A 23,376-nucleotide genomic window follows, 5' to 3' on the forward strand; every position below is an offset into this window, starting at 1 on the left:
GTTTGTTGGCTTCTTATCATCATACTTTTGGCCTTGCTAATACAGGGTCACTGCAGGCAGCTCCAAATCTCTCCTATTTACATTAATGCCGGAAAGGGAGAGAGAAGAGAGGGGCATTCTTCTTTAATGGGAAAATCTTTCTTAGAATCTCTCTGATATACTTTATACTTATTAATCTGACTGAACTGAAGTTGCTAATGCAAGAGTAAGCATTAGCAGAGAAGAATGGAGCAATCATCCTTCGAGGCTGGGGACATGCACTTCCCAAACAAAATCAGTTCAGGGAGCCAGCAAGGAGCAGTGGGTCTGGATTGGCAGTCAGAAGTACCACATGCTCCTTAATGTGCTCATGGCAACAATCCATGGAACACCTTAATTTAATGCCTGCTTCATAGCTACCTTCATGTCTGTGTTAAATTCATGGATTACTGCCAGTCTATCCTTTGGGGTACTTGGGGAATTTACAGGTAAAAGCAGTGAAAAATAAAATAGAGGTGATTTAGGTAACTTCAAATAAATGATAAAAAATATAAAGAGATAAAGTAAAAACTGCCTATAAATTGAACAAAATATAAGCTTCAAGGTATGATTACCTATAAAACCAGAAAATTGACTTTATAAATTATATTAGTATTAATATTTTATTCACAGGTGAAGATGGCACTCCGAACATCAGGACATCTCTTACTGGGAGTTGTTCGAATCTATCACAGAAAAGCCAAATATCTCCTTGCAGACTGTAATGAAGCATTCATTAAGATAAAGATGGCTTTTCGGCCAGGTATTATTGACTTTTTTCTTTTTAAATATTGGACTTTCTCATGTTTGGTGTGAAAAACTGCTAAAAAAAATTTATATCTCAGCATGTCATGTTTTATTTTAATTTCAATACAAAGGGCTCTTCACAGTACAGCAAGGCTGGGAGAGGCAGTGGTTTGAGAGAGGAAACCCACTTTACTTTTGTTCTGCCTGCGTGATTTTACAATCCCCTCTTCTTTGTTCTTTCTTTGGAGCTGCCTTTTTCTTTTAGCTCCTCTTGCAGCAACTTGTGTAGAACTCAGTCATCAGAGGTTAAACTGTTGAAAACCAGTTATATTTTTCTTTTTTTAACATACAGAGCTCAGAAAACAAAATTGAGGGTTTTAATTTTTCACAAATAATTTTTAAAGCATTGGTGAAGTTTTATTCTAATTAAAGTAATCTGAATGTATAAAAGAGATGCCTTATACAGTATTTTCTACTAAGGTTATGTTCTAGTACTTGAATTTATTTTACTGTATGAATAGTGAAATTTTTAAGATCTGAGATTTTATTTGAAAAGTAAATATTTAGGACAGAGACTGTGATACTTGGGTGATTTCTAACACATAGCTACTAAGTGCATTTTGTTTAAATAACATGATTTTTTTTTATTTTTGTCTTTAAAGCAATGTATATTTATTACAGACAGCTTGGAAAATATAAAAAATTTAAATCTTCTCACGTTCCTTAAAACACCAATTCCTCTTAACATTTGGGGGACTCACTGGTTTGCAGTAATTCCTTATCTTCCGCAGACATTTTATGCTTATCTTAGAAACTATTTGTTGATATGTTCTTTTAAAGACTTATTAGCTTCATGCATAATAGTGCTTTGACTTCTTTTGTAAAGGGAGTAGTATGTCTTACGATTATAGAAAGACAAAAGTACTGTGCTTCAAAGTACTTTACATATGTTATCTACCTTCTAGAATATAACCTTGGGAAATTATACCGACTTTACCTTTCTTGGATCCCTGGATAATCTTGTGTAGCCAGACTTTGAAGCTTCCCATTTCTTTTCCAGGTGTTGTTGACCTGCCTGAGGAAAATCGAGAAGCTGCCTACAATGCCATTACTTTACCTGAAGAATTTCATGACTTTGATCAGCCATTGCCTGACTTAGAGTATGTCTTTTTTTTTATTTAATAATTGTTGACTTGGTCTATAAGAGAACATATTATTGGCTTCTAAATATACAGTTTTCCTTGGGAATGTTTTGACATTGAATTAACATTTAGCTAAAATATATACTCTTTCATTAAGGATAGGGAAGCCTAAATGGAAGTATGTTTATGTATTTCTAAATATAACCTAAAAGTGCTTCTATAAGAAAATAGCGTAGAACAGTGATGGCCAACCTTTTGAGATCAGCATGTCAGCATTTTGAAAAACCCTAACTTAACTCTGGTGCCGTGTCACATATAGAAATTTTTTGATATTTGCAACCATAGTAAAACAAAGATTTATATTTTTGATACTTATTTTTTATATTTAAATGCCATTTAACAAAGAAAAATCAACCAAAAAAATGAGTTTGCATGTCATAGGTTCGCCATCACTGGTGTAGAAGATACCAACTTTAATACAGGTAAGATAGGAGAATTCTCATGTGCTTAGGCCAGAGCTTATGTAAACAGAACAGTTGTCCAGATAATATGCTTGATATCATGATACCAGTAAACTTGAACTATTGCTTCATGATTTTTTTTCGGGAAAATACATTAAAATCATCTAGTAAGTTTTGGTTTGTTTTGCCAAGCTATACTCAGCCATAATTTTGTATTAATTTTATTTTAATAAGCATAGGAGATAACTTTCTATGAAGAGTATGAAAGGGTCATTGTCACCGCACATTTAAAAGGAGAAAGTTGTACAGAGATGGCCATTATTGCAGAATACTGTATGTAGTATACTTGCTTCCCTCCTTAAGTCCTCAAAATCCAGCTATCACAACCATGACATGGAGGGGGACTGGAAGTTTCCAAGTGATTGATTACTACAGTTGACAACCAAGAAACCCTCTATACCATAAAGATAAAAGTCCCATTTATCTTTTGACAAATTCCTCTGCTTTTTAAAATGCTCTATGACTCCTAATTAAATTTGAACTATTTTGATTTCTTTGTGAGTTAATTAGTCCTAGGTAGGCATTATCATCATCTACCTGCTTTACTGTTTGTTTCCTCTTATACTAGAAGCCCGGTGCATGAATTCGTACATGGGTGGTGTCCAGCCAGCCCGCCCCCATTGGGGCCGATTGGGCTGGGCTGGGCTGGCCAGTCGGCCCTGCCCCCAGTTGGGGGTGGGGGCAATCGAGGCACAGTGTGCATCAAAGCAACCAGTCATTCTGGCACTCCAGTCACTTGGTTTTCATATATATAGTTTTTTTGTTTGTTTTTTTATCATGGAAATTTCTTAACATAGCTAAAAGTAGGTTAGTATTGTGAACTACATGTACTGATTATCCAGTTTTGATTATCAATATTGCCTCTTTTTAAAAATATATATATTTTATTGATTTTTCACAGAGAAGAAGGGAGAGGGATAGAAAGTTACAAACATCAATGAGAGAGAAACATTGATCAAGGTACATTCATGCCCTTGACTGGAATCGAACCTGGGACCCTTCAGTCCACAGGCCGACGCTCTATCCACTGAGCCAAACCGGTCAGGGCTATATTGCCACTTTTATTTCATTTGTATTTCTCCAAATCACCCTCCAGTCCCCACTGAATTATCTTAAAGCAAATAACACATATATTATTAAATACTGTAAATAACTCAGTATGTATCTCTTTGGAAATAAGGAATTTTTAAAACATACCCATAATAACATCATACTTTAGAAAACTTAAAGTAATTCCTTACTGCATGTCCAATCAGCGTTCAATTGTCCCAGTTGACACACAGGGCCTTTTTTTCTTCTAGCTTGTTTGAGTTAGGTCTGCACATGGTCTGCATACTTTACTTGGTTGATGTGTCTCATAATCGCTCAAAAATCTACACCAGCTCTGCATCTCTCATTTTTCCTTGCCATTTAATTGCTAAACTAACCCACTTATGTGTTTTGAACTGTTTACATTCTGAATTTCGCCAATGATACTGCTGACTGGTGTTTAACATTATGTGAGTTTTGTGGGTTTGTGTTTTTTAATTTATTTAATATTTTAAAACAATATGAAAGGTTACTTGTTAGAGGAAGAAACAGGTCTCAGAAAAGCCAGGAAACTTTAACCTGTAAATCATTCAGATTCTTGGCCTCCGTGTATTACTGTATATTATGATAAGACTTGACTAAAGTGTTTTTGAAATCTTTTTACAGTGACATCGATGTGGCCCAGCAGTTCAGCCTGAACCAGAGTAGAGTGGAAGAGATAACCATGAGAGAAGATGTTGGGAACATCAGTATCCTACAAGAAAATGATTTTGGTAATAGAGAAATCACTAGTCACTAGCTATAATATTACAATTATGTTTGGTACTGTTAGCAATTTAAAAAAGAAAACTAGGCACTTATTACATTCACAATGACAGAATGACTTAAAATTTCATCTTACATGTTTTTATTAGGAAAAGAATTTGCCTTCGTTCCAGTATATTAAGCATTATTTCCATTTATGCACCAAACTTAGAATTCATTCTCTGCCTACTCCTACTTCCCATACACAATGATAAAACCTGTATATTGATTTGTGTGAAAAGTCTCAATGTTAAAGTAATGCGCGCTTTTAAACTATGTTGGAACAGTTGCATTGTGCATTCTATTGAAATTCACTATTCAAAACTTGTAGCAAGCCAAATTCTTTTCTTATGAAAACCTATTATAACAAAGTTTGTCTATGAATGTTAATGCCACTTAACAGGCATACATATTTAGATTTACTTAACATATTTAGGTAACCTAAATTTGGATCTTAACTTTGTATTTGCCAATCTTGCCCCAGATTCAGCTTATGAAATACAGATGTTAAAGCTTTAAACTAGATGTTTTAACATTCAAAGATAATCAAGACTTCAATAAGCAAATATGACATCATAAATCACTAACCTTTTTTATTCTGTATCAGTCATGTTTCTCACTTTTTTCAGTTAATGACTGACTAAAATTTATTCAGGTGACTTTGGAATGGATGACCGTGAGATAATGCGAGAAGGCAGTGCTTTTGAGGATGATGACATGTTAGTAAGCACTAGTGCTTCTAACCTCCTGTTAGAGCCTGAGCAGAGCACAAGCAATCTGAATGAGAAAATTAACCATTTAGAATATGAAGACCAATATAAGGATGACAACTTCGGAGAAGGAAATGATGGTGGCATATTAGGTAGGTCACAAGGTGTTTATTCTAATTTCTTTATGTTAGAGCTATTGCTAATTCTGTGTCTTGAGTAACTCTAGGTGTGAATTCCGACCATTGGCTCAGTAAATGTTCTCAGTTTAAATTTTACTAGTTCTTAAAACTGCTCTATTTCTGTTTGATAGCTGTGTTAAGTAAATATATTTTAAATAGCGATAAGAACTAGAGAATATAAATTAGGAGTGAGAAATATTTTTATATACTAAATGTTTTATACTTTCATACACTACCCTGAAGAGAAACAGATGCAAATTGAATACAGATTTAAGTTTTTAAATTTAATCCATTTTAACATAATTGTATTTTTCCAGTGATTGAATATTCTTTTAGCATTTTTTTGAATAACATTTAAATTATATTCCCTATTTCAGATGACAAACTCATTAGTAATAATGATGGCGGTATCTTTGATGATCCTCCTGCCCTATCGGAGACGGGGGTTATGTTGCCAGAACAGCCTGCACATGATGATATGGATGAGGATGATAATGTGTCAAGTAAGCATGTTTAGTGACCTGGGCATGATTGTATGATATCCAGAGAGATATTTAACATAAAGAACACACACTGAAAGTTCAACCTTTTAATGAACAAACTGTAAATCTTAAAACAGTGCTTTTGATTGATTCTTAGTAAATCATAGGGTTCGATTTGGAGGGACTTCCTCAGATCTAGAAAACCTTTTTCTTGGTACCAATAGGTTTCTTTTTGTTTTATTTTTTCCAGTTTTATAAAGGAATACTTTATCTGTAGGGTATATGTTAAATAACCAAGCCTTTTGTGACCAAAGTTCTGTTTTTATAGTGGGTGGTGGGCCTGATAGTCCTGATTCAGTGGATCCTGTCGAACCAATGCCGACTATGACTGATCAAACAACACTTGTTCCGAATGAGGAAGAAGCCTTTGCTTTGGAACCTATCGATATCACTGGTGAGCACACATTTGACTTATAAAACTTACTAAAGCATAAGATCCTAGTTCTGACTGTTGTCCACTAAATTCCTGCTCTCATTTTAGATAACTGGTCTTCTTTCTTCTTGGTCACAGTCATCTAGCAGAACCTTTATTTAATTCAAATATAATTTGAGTATCTGAAAGAATTTTCATGCAAGTTGTGAAATATAAAGTATAGAACAAGTTTTCTGCTCGTATGTAGTCTCTGGATTCTCAAAATGCTAACAGGTCACGTGTAACAGAAAACGCTGGAAGGTATTTTACAGTAAAATACAGGACTGGCTAATCAGTTATCTTCCAAAGTTCTATACAGTTGGGCTCCAGTCTAGGAAAACCTAAAAAAATATCAGAGGTTCTAAAAGCAGTATTCTTATTATATAAGAATATCCTATATAATAAAAGCATAATATGCTAATTAGACCAGACGTCCTTCCAGACGAAGCCGGGGCTATGAGGGCCAAGACAGAGGCAGTAGCCACTGCGGGTGGGGGGCCTTGCCCCTTGCACGATTTTCGTGCATCAGGCCTCTATTATATAAGCAGCATAACACAATTAATTGGGGGGGGGGGCTGCTGCTTCTGAATGAAAGAAGCAGTTTGAGATACATAATTTGGGTGTGAAATTATAAAATTTCTAGATTATGGGTACAATGGGATAGAATACTTGAAATCAGTTACAGTATATTCAAGATAAATTGTTACTTTTAAATAGAACAAGGTTACCCTTTTGGTTTTTCTACTTAAAATCTGGTCACCAAAAATTGTGACTTGGGCTCCTGGTTTAAGCGCTTACTAAATCTTTATCCTTGTGGAACACTAAAATATGTACTATGTTAGTGACATATTAAAGAGAACATTAAACTGCAGTGTTTAAAATAGGCTTTGCCAGTTGTTTTAAGAATTTGGAACTTTTAGGGAAAGGAACTCTGAGTAGCTGGAGGACAGTTTAGACAAAGTCTGTCACTCTATAACGTTTTTTTAATCTTAAACCACATAAATAATTGTATATAAAAATCTATGGAGGCCCTGGCCAGTGTGGCTCAGTTGATTAAAGCATCATCCTATGCATTGAAGGGTCGTAAGTTTGATTCCTGGTCCAGGTGTGTATGGGAGGAAACAGATCTGTTTCTCATGTTGTGTTTCTCTCTCTTCCTCTCCCTAATCAATAAAACCATGTCCTCAAGTGAGGATTTAAAAAAAATAAAACCTATGGGATATAACATGTATGACAGGATAAAATCTTAAAGAATTTACTTAATCCCATGAGCTGGTTTTTTGTTGTTGTTATCTTCAAAGATTGAGGTAAAGCTACCTACTTTACCGTTCTGGTGATGTTTAGAAATGAATATACATGTCTGTGATGGAGTTTCAGGTGCATCTGACTGGGTTTGGGCTTGTTTCACTTCAGGCTGCTTTTACAACTGCCATATATGAATTGTAACCTTTCCAATAAAAATCCTAGTAATTGCAACCATTTATGGAGGACTCAATCTATGCCAAACAGTCTTAAGTATTTCACAACCTCTATAAGTGGTTGGCCATATTGCAAATAAGAAAATGAAGAGGTACGCAAGATGAAGTCAACTTTTCTTGTATTCAACTTATACTCAACTAATAAGGCAGCTCAGAACTTGAGCCTGAGTGTGATATGTTCCATGTTTACTGTATAAAGTTACATGGATAAATGTATTGGCGCTTGAATTTACTCATTTTGTACTAAATCCATATTCATTTATTCTGAAAATTTTTACTGAGCGCCTATTGAATGCCAGCCTCTTTTCTGCATGGTGTTTGGGAAACCTAATTTAAAAGAGATTCTGGTCCTGGCTGGTGTTACCCAGGTTGCTGGCTTGATCCCTGGTAGGTGGTATGCAGGAAGCAGCAGATCGCTATTTCCTTCTCACATCAACATATTTCTCTCTCTCCCCCTCTTCATTACTTTCTAAAAATTAATTTAAAAACCTTTAAATGAAAGAGAAAAAGAGATTCTGCCCTCATGAGGTTTAACTTTCCTAGTGGGTTTGTAGAAAAGCAGGAGATACAATGAGACCAAGTCTGGGCACTGTGTGTTTTCTTGCTGCCCTCTCGGGAAAATGATTTTTTTTTTTTTTTCCATTTCAGTCAAAGAAACAAAAGCCAAGAGAAAGAGGAAGTTAATTGTTGACAGTGTCAAAGAGTTGGATAGTAAGACCATTAGAGCCCAGCTTAGTGATTATTCTGACATTGTTACAACTTTGGATCTGGCACCACCCACCAAGAAATTGATGATGTGGAAAGAGACAGGGGGAGTGGAAAAGCTTTTCTCTTTACCTGCCCAGCCTTTATGGAATAACAGACTACTGAAGGTAAGTTTGCAGGATTTATTATTTCATACACATTTTGACCATTTTTTAAAATACTTTTAAAACTTCTGTTTGAATAATTTTTGATCAAGTATTTGTCAATTATACCATACCTTCTTTTTTAAATCACAGTATACTGAACTTACCTTGATCTGAAAGATGGTAATGATTGACACTTGCATTTCTAAAAGATGTAGAATGAATATTCCCTATACAACAAAGCTACTGGCATTTTTAGTAGTTCTCTCTTCAATCTCCTCTGATAAACTATTAGTTCTGTTGCTTTATTGTGCACTGTGCTTCCAGTTGAAATCTTTAGATGTTGCTTTCTGGCTGAAACGTGTAATAGTTATACTTTTTCCACTGGCTTTATGAGAAGAGGCCCTCTCTGCTCACATTAGGTTCCAGAATACTCGAAAACAAGATTCTGGGGCATCTCATGAGTGGCAGACGCAGTGTTGATAGGTTGTTACTCTTTGTAAGGTTGAAATCTGCATAGAACCAATTGATTTCACTTTATTCATTGTATTCTAAATTGTAAAGTGTTTCAAAGCAGCAAGACAATGGTAAAACTGCTTTTTATTGAAAGCATGGTCCTATAAAATATTCATCTGGAAAATTTATATTGTTTGACTTAGTGGTCTTCTTATAGGAGTTTTTTTCTAAGGAAGTAATTCAAAATATGGGAAAGCCATTTCTTTGAAGATGTTAATTACTTTGTTGCTTATAGTCAGTTTTTTAAAAAGAAATTTAAATATTGAAAAATGTTTCAAGTGTGAGATACATATATCTCCTCAGTGGAATATTTTATTAAAATGATAGGTGATAAAGCACTGTGTAAATTGGATTGAGTATTAAGTATCAATATGAAAATAAAACTTAGACATTTTAGTTTATTTGCCTAAAGTTTATCTCTGAGTTACAAGACAATGGATTTAAAATCTTCACTGAACTTTTTAAAAATTTAATTTGTTATAATTTGAAAGCCTATATTTAAAGTCATTTTATTTTATTTTAAAAAAAAAAAGTCATTTTAACACATTTTGTACAGCTCAGGAGTTTTCTCGTGTTTTGCGCGCCATCTGTTAAGGACCGCTCACTAGTGTTCTCGTTTTTCACGCCCATGGAAAAAGGAGCGAATTTAGATACTTACGTAATTTTGTTTGGTCCCTCTTCATAGAGGAAAATGGTTTACGTAGTACCATACGTTAAAAAAATACTAGGAACTTTAATTGTTTAATTGTTTTTGTAAATAAAAACGTTATAATTATTGAAAAACAACACCTAAAGTGCATTATGATGGTTTAAATAACGTGCAGTTTGCCGAAAAACGTGCGGTCCCTGGCGTATGCCTTAGAGATTTCTATGCGGTACGCAATGTGTTAAGATGGAATGAACTATGAGTATGTTATGACATTTAGTAGAAATTATGCTAAATATATATACACTGATTACAACTATATTAAAACTTATGGAAAATAGAAATGTCAGTGGCTTTTTTGTTAATAATGTGACTTATTTTATAATTGAGTGGTTTTTCCCCCTTATTTTTTTTTATAGCTCTTTACACGCTGTCTTACACCTCTAGTTCCAGAAGATCTTAGAAAAAGGAGGAAAGGAGGAGAGGCTGATAATTTGGATGAATTCCTCAAAGAATTTGAGAATCCAGAGGTGCCCAGAGAAGAACAGCAACAGCAGCAACGTGATGTTATCGGTCTGTTCTTTTGTGATAGTTCCCTAATGACATTTATGTGAACAATATACTCAACGTTTTTGGACGGGGAAATACATGTCTTATTATATTGTGATTGCTTTGTTAGATATGAAGCTTTGTTTTCTTGATGGGCTGTATGATAGTCTGCTAAAGGATTATCTTGCATTGGACTGGAGGTGGGACATAAGGTCCTTTCCCACCTTTAAGTGTATTACAAATTGAGTAATCTTTGTGGAGGAAATTTTATTTGGCATCTCCATTAGAGAAAGTACATTTTAGTGTATTAGTATTAAAAGTAAATGGGTCAAGACTATATGACCTTAGTCTTTCCATATGGCCAACTGCAGATGAGCCCATTTTGGAAGAGCCAAGCCGCCTCCAGGAGTCAGTGATGGAGACCAGCAGAACAAACGCAGATGAGTCAGCCATGCCTCCACCACCACCTCAGGGAGTTAAGCGAAAAGCAGGACAAATTGACCCAGAGCCTGTGATCCCTGTAAGTAAGCACATCTCTCCATCACAATGTTTGTATGTTTGGAGGTATTAGACATTCATTTTAAATCCCTAGTACTGGCGAGTGTTATTTAGGGGGCCCTTTTAAAGTATCTTGGTTTAGGCAGAAAATGTGAAGGCACATGGGTCCAAAGAGGAATAGCAGCCAAGGGTATGAGCACAATGTGCCTTAAGTAAGAGAAGATGCTCTAGGAATTTTCAGTCTTTCTGAGTCTTCTTGAATAGTGTTGCTTCAGGGTGGCCTATAGCGAGCACCTTGGCCAAGGGTCCTCAAACTACGGCCCGCGGGCCACATACAAATACAAATATTGTGTTTGTTCCCGTTTTGTTTTTTTTACTTCAAAATAAGATATGTGCAGTGTGCATAGGAATTTGTTCATAGGTTTTTTTTTAAACTATAGTCTGGCCCTCCAACGGTCTGAGAGACAGTGAACTGGCCCCCTGTTTAAAAAGTTTGAGGACCCCTGACCTTGACCCTGAACTTGGTTCTGGTTTTATTTTTCTTTCTCAAATATTAGTCCAAGGTGAATCTGATAATTCTAGATAAAATCAGAAAACCAGTATATTGAACCTGTTAAATTCTACATGCATTAAATATTTTGTGAGTAAAATAAAACAAACTTTCTGCTAGATAGGATTTTTGTATTTGAAAATAAGCTAGTAGATTCTTGTACATTCCAGGCCAAGTGTGAACAGATTGTCACTTCTCTAGTTTCAGTTGTCTGACCTCTATTTTGCTTTGAGCAAGTGCGAACATTCTCCAGTTTTACTGAGAAATAATTAACATTGTATTAGTCTAAAGCAACGGTTCACAACCTGTGGGCTGCAACCCCTTTGGCGGTCAAACGACCCTTTCACAGGGGTCGCCTAAGACCATCCTGCATATCAGATATTTACATTATGACTCATAACAGTAGCAACAGTACAGTTATGAAGTAGCAACAAAAATAATTTTATGGTTGGATCACATGAGGAACTGTATTTAAAGGACCAGAAGTTTGAGAAACACTGGTTTAAGGTGAAAAGCATGATTTGAAACATGTAAATGTTATTAAATGATTACACTGAGGACTGTCCTTTGTCCATTGTATATATTCTTGGCTCTTTTGTTGTAAATTAATTGACCAGGTATGTATGGCTTTATTCCTGGACTCTCAATTCTGTTTCAGGTTCTGGTTTAATCTTTAACAAATATTTTTGCATATTTCCAGAGGTAGGCAATTTTAAGGCTATCATTAAATGACCCATTAAATAATCAGTATACTTTCAAATTGCCGAAAAACAAATTAAGTTCACTAAGGATAAGAAAACTAAAGTATAATGGAAGTAAGGTCAGGTTTAAGACTTCTCAACCATAAAATAAATGAATCTGGTTCAGCCTCCATCAAGGGACATTGACAAGATAGCCTGCCAGTTTTAAATAGTTCTCTGCCCTCTGGTGGTAAGAAGTTGTCTAAAAAGAGCATTTTTCTCTATGAGCTCAGGAGTAGGAACAGGTGAGTTGATTATTCTAGTACCTCTCCTGGTAATTGTTCCTTGACATTCCTTTAGTTTGTTACAGACTGTTTTTTCATTGTTGTTTTTTAAAATATTAAAGCCTCAGAGGGAGGAAACTTAAAAGAGATGGACCTCCAAAATCATCTCTTTTCTATTTGCTGCTCTTTTTTTTTTAGAGCCCAAGTTAGTTGGATAGCCTTAAAGTAGTTGTGTGCAGTAATGGTGATAATAGCAGGCTAATTGATGGGTTTATGTACTGCCCTGGAGTACTGTTTGTGTGTTTTTTTCTAAAATGTTACTATATAAAGTTTGGGGGATGTTTACTGTTTATGGTTTTTCTTATTTGCAAATTTCTCACATAGACTTAAGTTTTTGACTCCTAAAAAGTATAAAAACACTTTTGTTCTAGGATAATAAGATAATGGATCCATTTTTTTTTTTGTAAACTACAATACTTTAATGTCGAAGCTTTACAAGTAAAAGAAAGATTTACAGTTGTGTGTGAGAAGTTTATTTTTGTATTCTTTTCCATATGAATAACTGCAAGCAGGCTTTTGCTCCCACCCTGTATAATCAATCTTTGGTTGTGAGGAAGTATGCAATATTGCCCCAGTATTTTTAAAAGAAGCTACCCTTAAAATGTGCATCTTAAATTGCCTTATTTTTATTGTTTTAAGCCTCAGCAAGTAGAGCAGATGGAAATACCTCCTGTAGAACTGCCCCCAGAAGAGCCTCCAAATATCTGTCAGTTAATTCCAGAGTTAGAGCTTCTCCCAGAAAAAGAAAAGGAGAAAGAGAAGGAGAAAGAAGAAGAAGAAGAGGAGGAGGTAATGTTAATGTCCTGAAAAAATCCTAATTCACCTTTAGCAAAAAATCTACCAGCTTTTTTAATTTTCATATTAGAGATTAAGTTCAGTGATGTTGAGCATTAGAGTGATGAAAACATGTTTATAAACATGAAGCAAATTTTAAACCAAATGTTTAGTGATCTAGTTCATCATTAAGAACATCAAATTGTATGCTCTGCTATAACTCATTGGCTTTTGAAGGACATGGGACTGCCCTTCACTGGTTTCTTTGCTTCACAACTAAATTGCTTGTATCTGCTTTCATTATCTTGTGGTCAATAGTCAGTTCTTACTATTACTGTTATCTATGACCTGGAAATCAGATAACCAAACATTTATTGTTTTGTTTTTATTAGACTGGAGTAGGATGTGACTAGTGAAGTCTGGCATGACTCTTATTTTTTAAAAAGTATAGAGATGCTTTAGGAATGGATTTCTTTTTCCTGGAGCATGCTTTGGCTGTTAAAATATTCGACAACATCGAGAATCTCAAGAACTTTATTTAGATCTTTATTTTAAATGCCTTCCAGGTGGCATTGAAGCTTTTAAATTTCTTCCAAGACTAAAAGTTATGGATTGAACACATTTCATTAGCACTTAGTGCTTAAGATTTAATATGAGCACTACATTGTTTTAAAGTCGAAATTTAGCCCCAGAGCTACTCTAGCCTATGTATTAGAGTGTGCCATTATCTCAGACTTAGCACTGAATTAGTATTTAAAAGTCATTGTGCTACCTGTTAGGTGTACAGCTGTTCACTTCCGACTCTTTGGGAGTGGTGATAGTTCTAGTCTATCCTGGGAGCTAGGTGGCTCAAGTAAAATATATATGATGGGTCATAGCCCACTTCTTTTAAAAATACCATATAGACTAAGTACTACTTGCTCATCTTTGCTAGTTTGTGGCCTCTTCTCTGGTACTGGTCCACAATGAGATTAGGAATCTGCCAGATTATAAATCACCTAGAATATTATGCTCCAAAAATAAAGCATAACATGCTGTTGATCTCAACTGAATATGTTAGTGGCATAGTTGATTTATATCTCAGCATAAGTTCCTTCCTTATTTTAACAGGGGCCAAATAACCAACCAGCAATAGTCCATGGACCATGCTGTATAGAGCACATCTTTATAGACCAGTACAGAATCTCATATTCAGCCAAATGTTTGCTTGCAGGTACCGAGGACTTTCTTTTGTAATTTAAGAGAGACAAACTTCACACTAGATTTAAGTGATTTTGCAGCAGGATCAAATATAATTTTCTATTAGTCAAAATAGTTCAAATTAATTTAGAGCTTTCAGGAAATACAGAAATAGAAATTTCATTTTGCAGCAGATTTTTATCAGCTTACTTTTGTGGGGTCATCTTCATTCAGGATGAAGATGCTTCGGGGGGTGATCAGGATCAAGAAGAAAGAAGATGGAACAAAAGGACTCAGCAGATGCTTCATGGTCTTCAGGTATGCCGGGGCAGTCTTAGAATCCTCAGCAAAGAATTGTGCCATTACTCCCTCAAAAAAAAAAAAGTTACATGCTATAACCGGAATACCTATTACATATTTTAAACTGTTACTTTTCTATGATTAATCTTACAAGCAGAATTGTGATGGTGATTTATGGTACTCCTTTGTGTGTCATTTTATTTTTGGTTGAGCAAATTTAATCTCTGAATAATTCAATTTGTCAAATTGTTGTAATGTCAGATGTCACTTACTTTATCTGATATTTTAAGGCCCAAGGGTATCTTAAGCATCTATGACGGGTGGGCAACCTTTTTGTGAGTGCGTGCCAAAACCAGCAAAATCTCTGACTCAAAATTCATCTGTGTGCCAGCCCTAATTTTTGAGAACATGTTACACCTACTTGATATCTCTTAAGGTGAAGAACCTTGAAGAAATAAAATTCTTCGAGCAACAAAAACACAGTATATGATGTTGAAAAATACATTTATTTTTTAATGTATACATGTACACTGATAGTCTCTCTCGTCAATCCATGTCTGTGGTCTTTAAGATAACTTGTTATGTAAAACTATTTATCTAAGCTGCACCTACACTGAATTTTTCTGAAAAATAAAAGTTGATATTAAGAAAAAAATGGTAAATGGGAGATTATAAGAAAGGGTTTCGAGTGCCAACAAAAGTTACTGGCGTGCTAGGGGTTGCCCACCCCTGATTTATGACATACCAGGAAAGTTGCTCATGGTTTCCCAGAATAAATTCGGAGGATAGTTGGAATCAGTTGAATTAGATGTCCAAAGAAGATGAGTCATTTTAATATTTCTTGGATTTATGATATACCATGATCAACTTTCTTTTTACCTTCTTGACTGATGTGAGAATCACTCTTACTATTCAAAATCTTCTCCCAGCCTCCAATAGAATATACAGTATACTTTTTCCAGTATCCCCAAATAGCATAGTACTATACAAATTACTTTCATTTAATTCTTTTTTTTTTTAATTTCAGCGAGCTCTTGCTAAAACTGGAGCTGAATCTATCAGTTTGCTTGAGTTATGTCGAAACACAAACAGAAAGCAAGCTGCAGCAAAGTTCTACAGTTTCTTGGTTCTTAAAAAGCAGCAAGCTATTGAGCTGACACAGGAAGAACCATACAGTGACATCATCGCAACACCTGGACCAAGGTTCCACATTATTTGAGCAGCTTAGAAGTATTGTAGCTAGTGTTCATTTCACTAGTGTGTAAAAATTGCCCCCATGTGTAGGGCACACAAAACCCTTTAAGAAATTCAGATTTTTCTGTACAAAGTCTCTGCATTTCTCTTCATTTTTTCCAGTATTTTAAATTCATCAGTTTCATCTTTAAGGGAAACTGCTTGTATGGATTGTGTTCTGATGGAGAAAACAAGCACCCAAGATTAAACAGTTCAGAATATATGTGTGCAATATTGGCGCATGCAATAATGTTGAATAGCAGTCAAAAGTCAGGATTTTTATCTGTTCTCCATGACTGCAGTGGAAAGGAAAACTTGTCAGGAAAAATGTCTGAACTAGGGTGTGAATCTTAGGAAGAAATTGTCTTTTCCCATCAGTAACACTGACAATCTTCTTGTAACCACTGTTCTTTGGGATGGTGCCCAAAACAGATTGTCCTCGAGATATGTAAAGTGTAATTCCATGCTGACCAAGGGGGTGTGTGAAATTGTGTTGTAACTCATCCCCTTCAGTTACAAAAGGATGGGACTATTTTAAAAGCATTCCACGAATCTTTTTAATGAACCTTACAATCCTGAAATCTGTTGTTTTAGTGAGGCTCTAAAATCAGCAGAAATAGACTTTTTAGAGTAGAATAATTTTAAACAATTTTCCAAGAGCTAAAAATCAAAGTTTTAAAAAGATGTTTAGGTGTATTGAAGTATTCAGATCATGAAAATAGAAATTGCTATTCCAACTGAAAGGACAAGACTGATGGGAAATCATATACCTGGTTGACTTAACCTTTCAGCAGACAATGCTGTAAAAACTAATGGCTTCTCTCATATTTATTTTAAGTTTTATTACTGACCTCTTTTTCCAACGCTGTACACTCTGTGTTTGGAACTTTAATAGCTTTGCAACAGCAATCCTGTATCCAGTTTCCTATAATTTAAGTGAAGAAAAACATCCAATAAAGGCTTTATAAGTAACAGACCAGATAGCACCAGAAATCATGTGACTTATGATTATCAAAATGTCTTAACTTTTAGGGGAAAATTACACTGAGAGTTCTAGCTTAAGTGGTGGCACTTTTGTGGAAAAAATCACTTTCAAAACTCAGACTTCAGTGTATACCCAGTAATTTAAAATTAAGTGAAATGTTTTAAATTTGTGAATGCGTAATCACTGTTTTGATGATTCATTTTCTTGAGAATGGTAATTGTATAAAATTGCTATTGCAGCTTTATTTTCAATATAATGTGCCTGTAAACCATTGATTTTTCTCCCTTTGTAAAAAGACATTGTAGATAATTGAATGATTATAGAAAGGTCATTAGTTTCTTGTTACACATTTTGTTAGTCTGGTTTTTGTTGCTTTATTGGGTTTAATATTGTTCTTGAAAATAGTTGATGCTATGTTATGTATAACTTTTCTAATAAAAGTTGTGTTATAAGCTGTAAATTTTTGAGGTATTGGTTATACAGTTGGTGGTGTTCACATGAAAAACACTGCCGAAAGAAGTGAATTATTCTAGACAAGGCCAACAGAAAGTAAGGCATAATTATCCATGCAAATAGTAAATGGATTTTCAAAATGTCTTAGACTAAATATGAAACAGTAGTTTAACAGAAGACCTGACACCAACAAATGGCTGCTGCTAACCCCTAAGTACGTATAAATTACAACATGCCTATAGGTGTCCATACTTGGGGTCCTAAACAAATTTAGAAGCATGTTGCAGAGATTTCCTGAGCTCATCTTAAAGCCTACTGAAAGCCAGGGCACTCGGTAACCTGGAGTAAACTCGAATTTACATTCAAGCTTAGGACTTGTCTCACTCCCCACTGTGAGCTCTGAGACAACTAAGACTTTGATGCTGTCTGTAACAGGAAAAACTGTTTACTAAGTACCAGTTATCTTCAAATCCGAAGATTTTAGTTTAGGGCTCACCACCTATGGCAAAAGAATAGCAGTAAAGAAATAAAATCTAACATGGAAAGGTTAGAAGCCTAGAACAGTATATACGCCAGAGTTCCCGGGAGTAGTCCAGAAAGGATTCTCAGATGATAAAAAGCTTTTGCTAAAATTTGAAAGATGGCTCAACATAGTAAAGTGAAATGGGTTTCATTTTAGATACAGCAGAACCATAAGTTTGATTTAGGACTTAAAAGCCTAGACAGATACTTGGAGAGCAGAATCCTGTCTTGACTTCCTCACACAGCTACCAAAGGGTGCAGTAGAAGGAGCAATGGGCTAGAGGTCTGGAAGCAGCTTCTCATCTTGATTTTGAAGCCTAAAATTCAAACTTCTCTATCTGGACCTACTTCTAAGATAAAACGAAAATCAGGTCACGCCTGTTTCCAAGAGTTGTGAAAATCCTGAGCTAATTGAAAAGAATTTTAAAAGCAGCTAACCTTTGTATGACGGTGGTTACTTTTTTTCAGGTCAGGTTCTTAACCTTTCTAGTCCCAGGGTACGTCTCCACATGGAAGGATGACATGGCACCTCAGTCCATCTAAAATAATTCTAGTTATTCCTTCAGACCCCCTAATGCCTCATCTTGGTGAGTGGCCATATCTTCCAGTGTCTTGCAATTCCAATTTAGACTAGCCACATTTCAAATGTTCATTCGCCGTAGGTGACTAGTGTTGCACTAAAGGCCACACAATCTTAAGATAATACTCCTAAACCTGTGCAAGGTGCTTAGAGTTTAAGGATGCACAAAAACAAGCCAGGTTCTCCGCCTTCATGGAGTTTACATTCTAGCATGAAGACTAATGAACAATAAGCATACGTCAAAATTGAATGATAGCTCGCAGTTCCAATAGGGTGGTCAGAATAAGCCTCATTTAGAAGGCAAAGTTTTGTGCAGACTTGAGTGTTAAACAAGGATGTACAAAGGAAGAGTGAGTGTTTCAGAAGAAAGAAATGGGTAGGGCAAAAACGGACATAGGTGTGTGCCTGACATATTGAAGATAAGGCAAGACCAGACACTGAATAGAATAAAATGGGAGATAACAGGCTAGGTCATGTACAGCAGAGGTCTCAACCTTGCTGCCCTTTAAAATCACCCAGGAAGTTTTAAGAAGTATGTGCAGGTTCAGCTCTGAGTGGAGTGTTTCTCCAGAACAAAATAGGTGAGTGGATGCATGGGCAGAAGGATTTATGAAGTAATGGATCTCCCACCACTGTGGTTTCTTATTTGCTGTGTGCTTTGGAGTAATTCCTAACAGTCTCCTACCAGGATCTGATGTGAGAAAGACAGGTCAAGTGAGAAGAAAATATATTTGCAGTTAAATGGACCAGGTTTGCCTTGTGACTCCATTTATTCAGTCATAAATTGGAGCTGTTGGTACAGAACTTGCAGTCTTGTAAAGATGACATGAAATAAAGAGTGCCTAAAACAGTGGGTACTTGATAAGTGGTGGCTAGTGTAAAATGTTTAAAGCAGGGGATTCATATTAGAAAATGGAGTTTTCAGAATATGAATTTGACAGTGGGATGCACAATAGCATAGAGACTAAAAGTAGTTGTAAACACGAATCTGAACATTCCCTCCCTGTCAGTACCTTATCTTCCTTCTACCTGGGCTGCAAAGATGGTGACAGGAGGCTCCTGGACTCCCCACCTCCCATGGACACCCCAAATGGAGCTATACATGGAGCAATTTCCTTTGAAAGAAATCCAGAGACTAGCAGCATGACTCCCTACACATTGGGAGAATAAGAAAATGCATCAAAACACAAAAGGCTGTCACTCCGCCATAAAGCCCACACCCAGCCTGGTTGGAAGGAAACTCCAGCCCTCTCCCTCTAGCTCAGCGGTTGTCAACCTGTGGGCCGTGACCCCTTTGGCAGTCAAACAACCCTTTCACAGGGGTTGCCTAAGACCATCCTGCATATCAGAAATTTACATTACGATTCACAGCAGTTAGCAACATTATAGTTATGAAGTAGCAACGAAAATAATTTTATAGTTGGGTCACAACATGAGGAACTGTATTTAAAGGGCCAGAAGGTTGAGAACCACTGGGCTAGCTTGTGCCAAGTCTCCAGTATCCCCCTGAAGAGCTTGGCCACAAATCTGGCACAAAGCTCTTGTAGCTGTTGCTTAAGGGAAGGGCTCCCAGATCACATGACTGACAGGCAAGAGGGCTTGTGTTCAGAAGTCCCACAGACTGTAACAAATAGCAGATTCTTCACAGGCTCAGGAGTGCGCATGCGAGCACACACACACACTCCTCACTGCTCTAGACCCAGGCCCACATCAGAGGAAGCAGAGAAAATCCCAGCCTCCCTCCTCCGTCTTGGGGGCCTAACTATACATACTTTCCCAGCGGCTCTCCCGGAGGCTTCAGCTACAGCAAGCCTGAATCAGGCACTGACTGATCCTCCCTTTGGGACCTAGCTGACAGACTGGGCACACCTTCAACTCCTGGAGGCACTGAAAACAAGGCAGCTTGTTTTCAAACAAAGGTTTGAGAGACACCTGGGAGCATGGGCCAAGCTTACTGATGTGAATGATTCAGCTACATGAGATCCCTCTGTCAAGACTGGGAGACATGGCTGTTTCATCTAATGCACAGAAACCAACACAAAAAAGTCAAAATAGACAGTAATAAGTTATACACTAAAGAACAACATAAACAATCAGAAACAGATCTTAATGAAAGAGTGATTTACCCAATACTATTGAAAATAATATGCTTACTGAGGTCAGGAAAACAAGGCATGAACAAAGAATTTTCAATAAAGAGGAAAAGCAAACAAATCACAGAACAAGTAGAATACAGTACTGTACTGAAAAATTCAATAAAGGGGCTCAACAACATACTAGGTCTAGGGAAATAGCAAACTCAAGGACAAGGCAGAATTCATCGAGTCAGAGGAATAAAAAACAGAGTAAAAATTATTTAAAGGCCTATGGGATACTGTAAAGAGGACCAATATGCCCATTATAGGGCTTCCGGGAAAAGGAAGAGAGAGGAGAAGTCAGAAAGTTATTTCAGGAAATGACTGAATACTTGCTTCACCAGGTCCCTCAGGACTAAATGTTTGCATACTTTCAACAGTGCTTCTTGAGGGGGACTTCCAATCAGCCTGAATCTAGGTGCTGAGTGAGATCCTCCCATTTGGAACACAGATCTTGGCACATCCCCAATTCTGGGAGCCATTAAACATGGCTGCTTGGATAATCCAGAGGTTTGAGAGAACAAAAAACAAGGGCAGGGTTCTACAGTAAGTTTCCTCTCCTACACAAGAATACTAAATTCAAGACTGAGAGGTGGCTCTTTTATTTAATGCACAGAAACCACCACAGGGAATAAAGGAAAATGAAGAAACAAAGAAATATGTACTAAAAAAAAAAAAAATTAAAACCTCAGGAAAAAATTACTAATGAAATGAATATAAGTGATTTACCCGAGAAAGTTCAAAATAATGGGAGAAAATGTCTGTCAATCAAATGTCTGATACAGGCTTAATATCCAAAATATATAAAGAACTCATACACCTCAAGAGCAAACAAACAATCTGATTTTTTAAATGGGCAGAGTAAATAGACATTTTTCCAAAGAAAATATACAAATGGCCAAAAAGTGCATGAAAAGATACTCAACATCTCTCGTCAAGGAAATGCAAATCAAAACCGAGATATCAGCTCACACCTGTCAGAATGGTTATCATCAAAAAGTCAAGACATAAGTGTTGGTGAGGTATGTGGAAAAAGGGATCTCTTGTTCACCATAGGTGGGAAAGTGAATTGGTCAGGCACTATGGTAAACAGTATAGAGTTTCCTCAAGAAATAAAAAAAAGAGCCCAGCTGGTATGGCTCAGTGGTTGAGCACTGACCTATGAACCAGGAGGTCACAGTTTGATTGCTGTGGGCTTTATCCCCAGTAGGAGGCATGCAGGAGGTAGCCGGTCAATGATTCTCTCTTATTGACTAGAGGCCCAGTGCACAAATTCGTGTACAGGTGGGGTCTGGACAGCCTTCCCCAATCAGGCCGATCGGGGTGGGCTGGCTAGGAGGAGGGAGCCACAAGCAGTTGGCTGGCTGGCCCTACCCCCAATTGGGGTGGTGGGGCTGGCCAGGGGGAAAGGCTGTGGGTGGTTGGCTGGCCAGCCCCGCCCCCTGGTCGAACTCCTGGTTGAGGGGACAATTTGCATATTAGCCTTTTATTATATACGATATTTCTATCTCCCTCTCTGAAATACACACACACACACACATACATATACATATATGAAATAAAAATAGAAATACTATATGATTCAACAATCTCACTTCTGGGTATATATATCCAAGGGAAATGAAAACAGGATCTTGAAGACATAGCAGAACTCCCATGTAGATTGCAGCATTTTTCACAATAGCCAAAATGTGAAAACAACGTAAGTCTCCATCAGCAGACGAATGCATAAAGAAAACGAAATGGGGTTTCTGTAAGGTGGCAGAGTAAGTAAACACTGCTCGCCTCCTCCCACGACCACATCAAAAATACAACCAACCACGGAACAACCGCCATTGAGAACTGCCTTAAGTCTAGCTGAACATAAGTCCTCTAACTGTTCGAGACCGGTACGAGGGTTGGAAACTCAAAACGGTCTAGTTCCACACTCACATGGGGTGGTTAAAAAGCAGGAGAGAGATCTCAGCTGCAAAGATCCCCCCTGAGGATCAAGGGCTCCCAGCCCCACACCAAACTTCCTCCCCAGCCAGGAAGAGAAATCCCCGTCACCGGCAGGGATGGTGGCTGAGAGGGACAGAGGGCTGCTGGAGTCCCAGGCGTTCCTCTGAAAGGCCCTGCGCCCTGACTCACTCGCTCTGAGCGCCTGCACTGGGGCAGCAGCTCAAAAAGCGCCAGGACACAGGGCAGAAACTGTATTGCCTGGCTTCAGAGAAAGGGATGAGGGGTAACTTTGTCACGGACAGGGATGCTAGCAGAAACGATGGTTCCTTTGCTGAGCCCTCCCTCTACCCCGCCTGCAGAGCGGGCTGAGCCCCAGATCTGCGTCTCCATTACCTGGCCCACATGGTTCACCCACCCCACCCAACTTGTGGGCCCTCCCAAACCCAGTGGCTTTTCAATAAAAATGACCTATCTTGGCTCATGCTGTAGACTTTCCAAAAAATCTCTCAAAGGTTCACAAACCCAACGAACCTGGTGACGGAAATAGACATACAAGTCCAGGAAGGGCAGAGCTCCAAACGAGATAGACACATCAGGACACCGCAGAATTAAAGTGCCAGAGGGAATCTTAAAAACAGAAGACAAAAGCAGTTTAGTTACTAACAAGGGAGCGCCCATAATAGTCTAAACTAATTTCTCAACAGAAACATTTCAAGCATGCAACCTAATGGGAACCTGTGCTTAGAGGCAGGGCTAGAAAAATTTAAACCTCAAGACAAAAGTTTCACCCCCTCAAGTCTCCCAAAGCCGAACAATGCAGTGATTCTCAGATGTTAGAATATGAGAGTCCTCTGGGAAGCTGTGAAAATGGAGGTTTGAAATCTGGCCCAGCAACCTGCATTTTATTTTTTAAATATATTTTTTTAAATATATTTTTTCTTAATTTCAGGGAGGAAGGGAGAGGAATAGAGAGAAAGAAACATCAATGATGAGAGAGAATCACTGATCAGCTGCCTCCTGCATGCCCCCTACTGGGAATCAAGCCCGCAAACCAGGCATGT

At 37.1% G+C, this 23,376-nt stretch overlaps 1 protein-coding gene across 1 annotated transcript in view; it reads left to right on the forward strand.

Moving 5' to 3' along the window:
- Positions 1–17,144, forward strand: part of RAD21 (RAD21 cohesin complex component) — a 22,506-nt gene extending 5,362 nt beyond the window's left edge. The window contains exons 2-13 of the mRNA XM_006769108.2: positions 652–781; positions 1,826–1,925; positions 4,124–4,230; positions 4,917–5,123; positions 5,528–5,653; positions 5,961–6,086; positions 8,231–8,454; positions 10,012–10,165; positions 10,513–10,661; positions 12,853–13,002; positions 14,401–14,484; positions 15,494–17,144. Of these exons, the coding sequence (XP_006769171.1) occupies positions 652–781; positions 1,826–1,925; positions 4,124–4,230; positions 4,917–5,123; positions 5,528–5,653; positions 5,961–6,086; positions 8,231–8,454; positions 10,012–10,165; positions 10,513–10,661; positions 12,853–13,002; positions 14,401–14,484; positions 15,494–15,685 (1,749 nt within the window). The 3' untranslated portion in view covers positions 15,686–17,144. The remainder of the gene's footprint in view (positions 1–651; positions 782–1,825; positions 1,926–4,123; positions 4,231–4,916; positions 5,124–5,527; positions 5,654–5,960; positions 6,087–8,230; positions 8,455–10,011; positions 10,166–10,512; positions 10,662–12,852; positions 13,003–14,400; positions 14,485–15,493) is intronic.
- Positions 17,145–23,376: the final 6,232 nt, after the last annotated feature.

Source organism: Myotis davidii, unplaced genomic scaffold, assembly GCF_000327345.1.
Source record: "Myotis davidii unplaced genomic scaffold, ASM32734v1 scaffold1, whole genome shotgun sequence".
Classification (NCBI taxonomy): Eukaryota; Metazoa; Chordata; class Mammalia; order Chiroptera; family Vespertilionidae; genus Myotis; species Myotis davidii.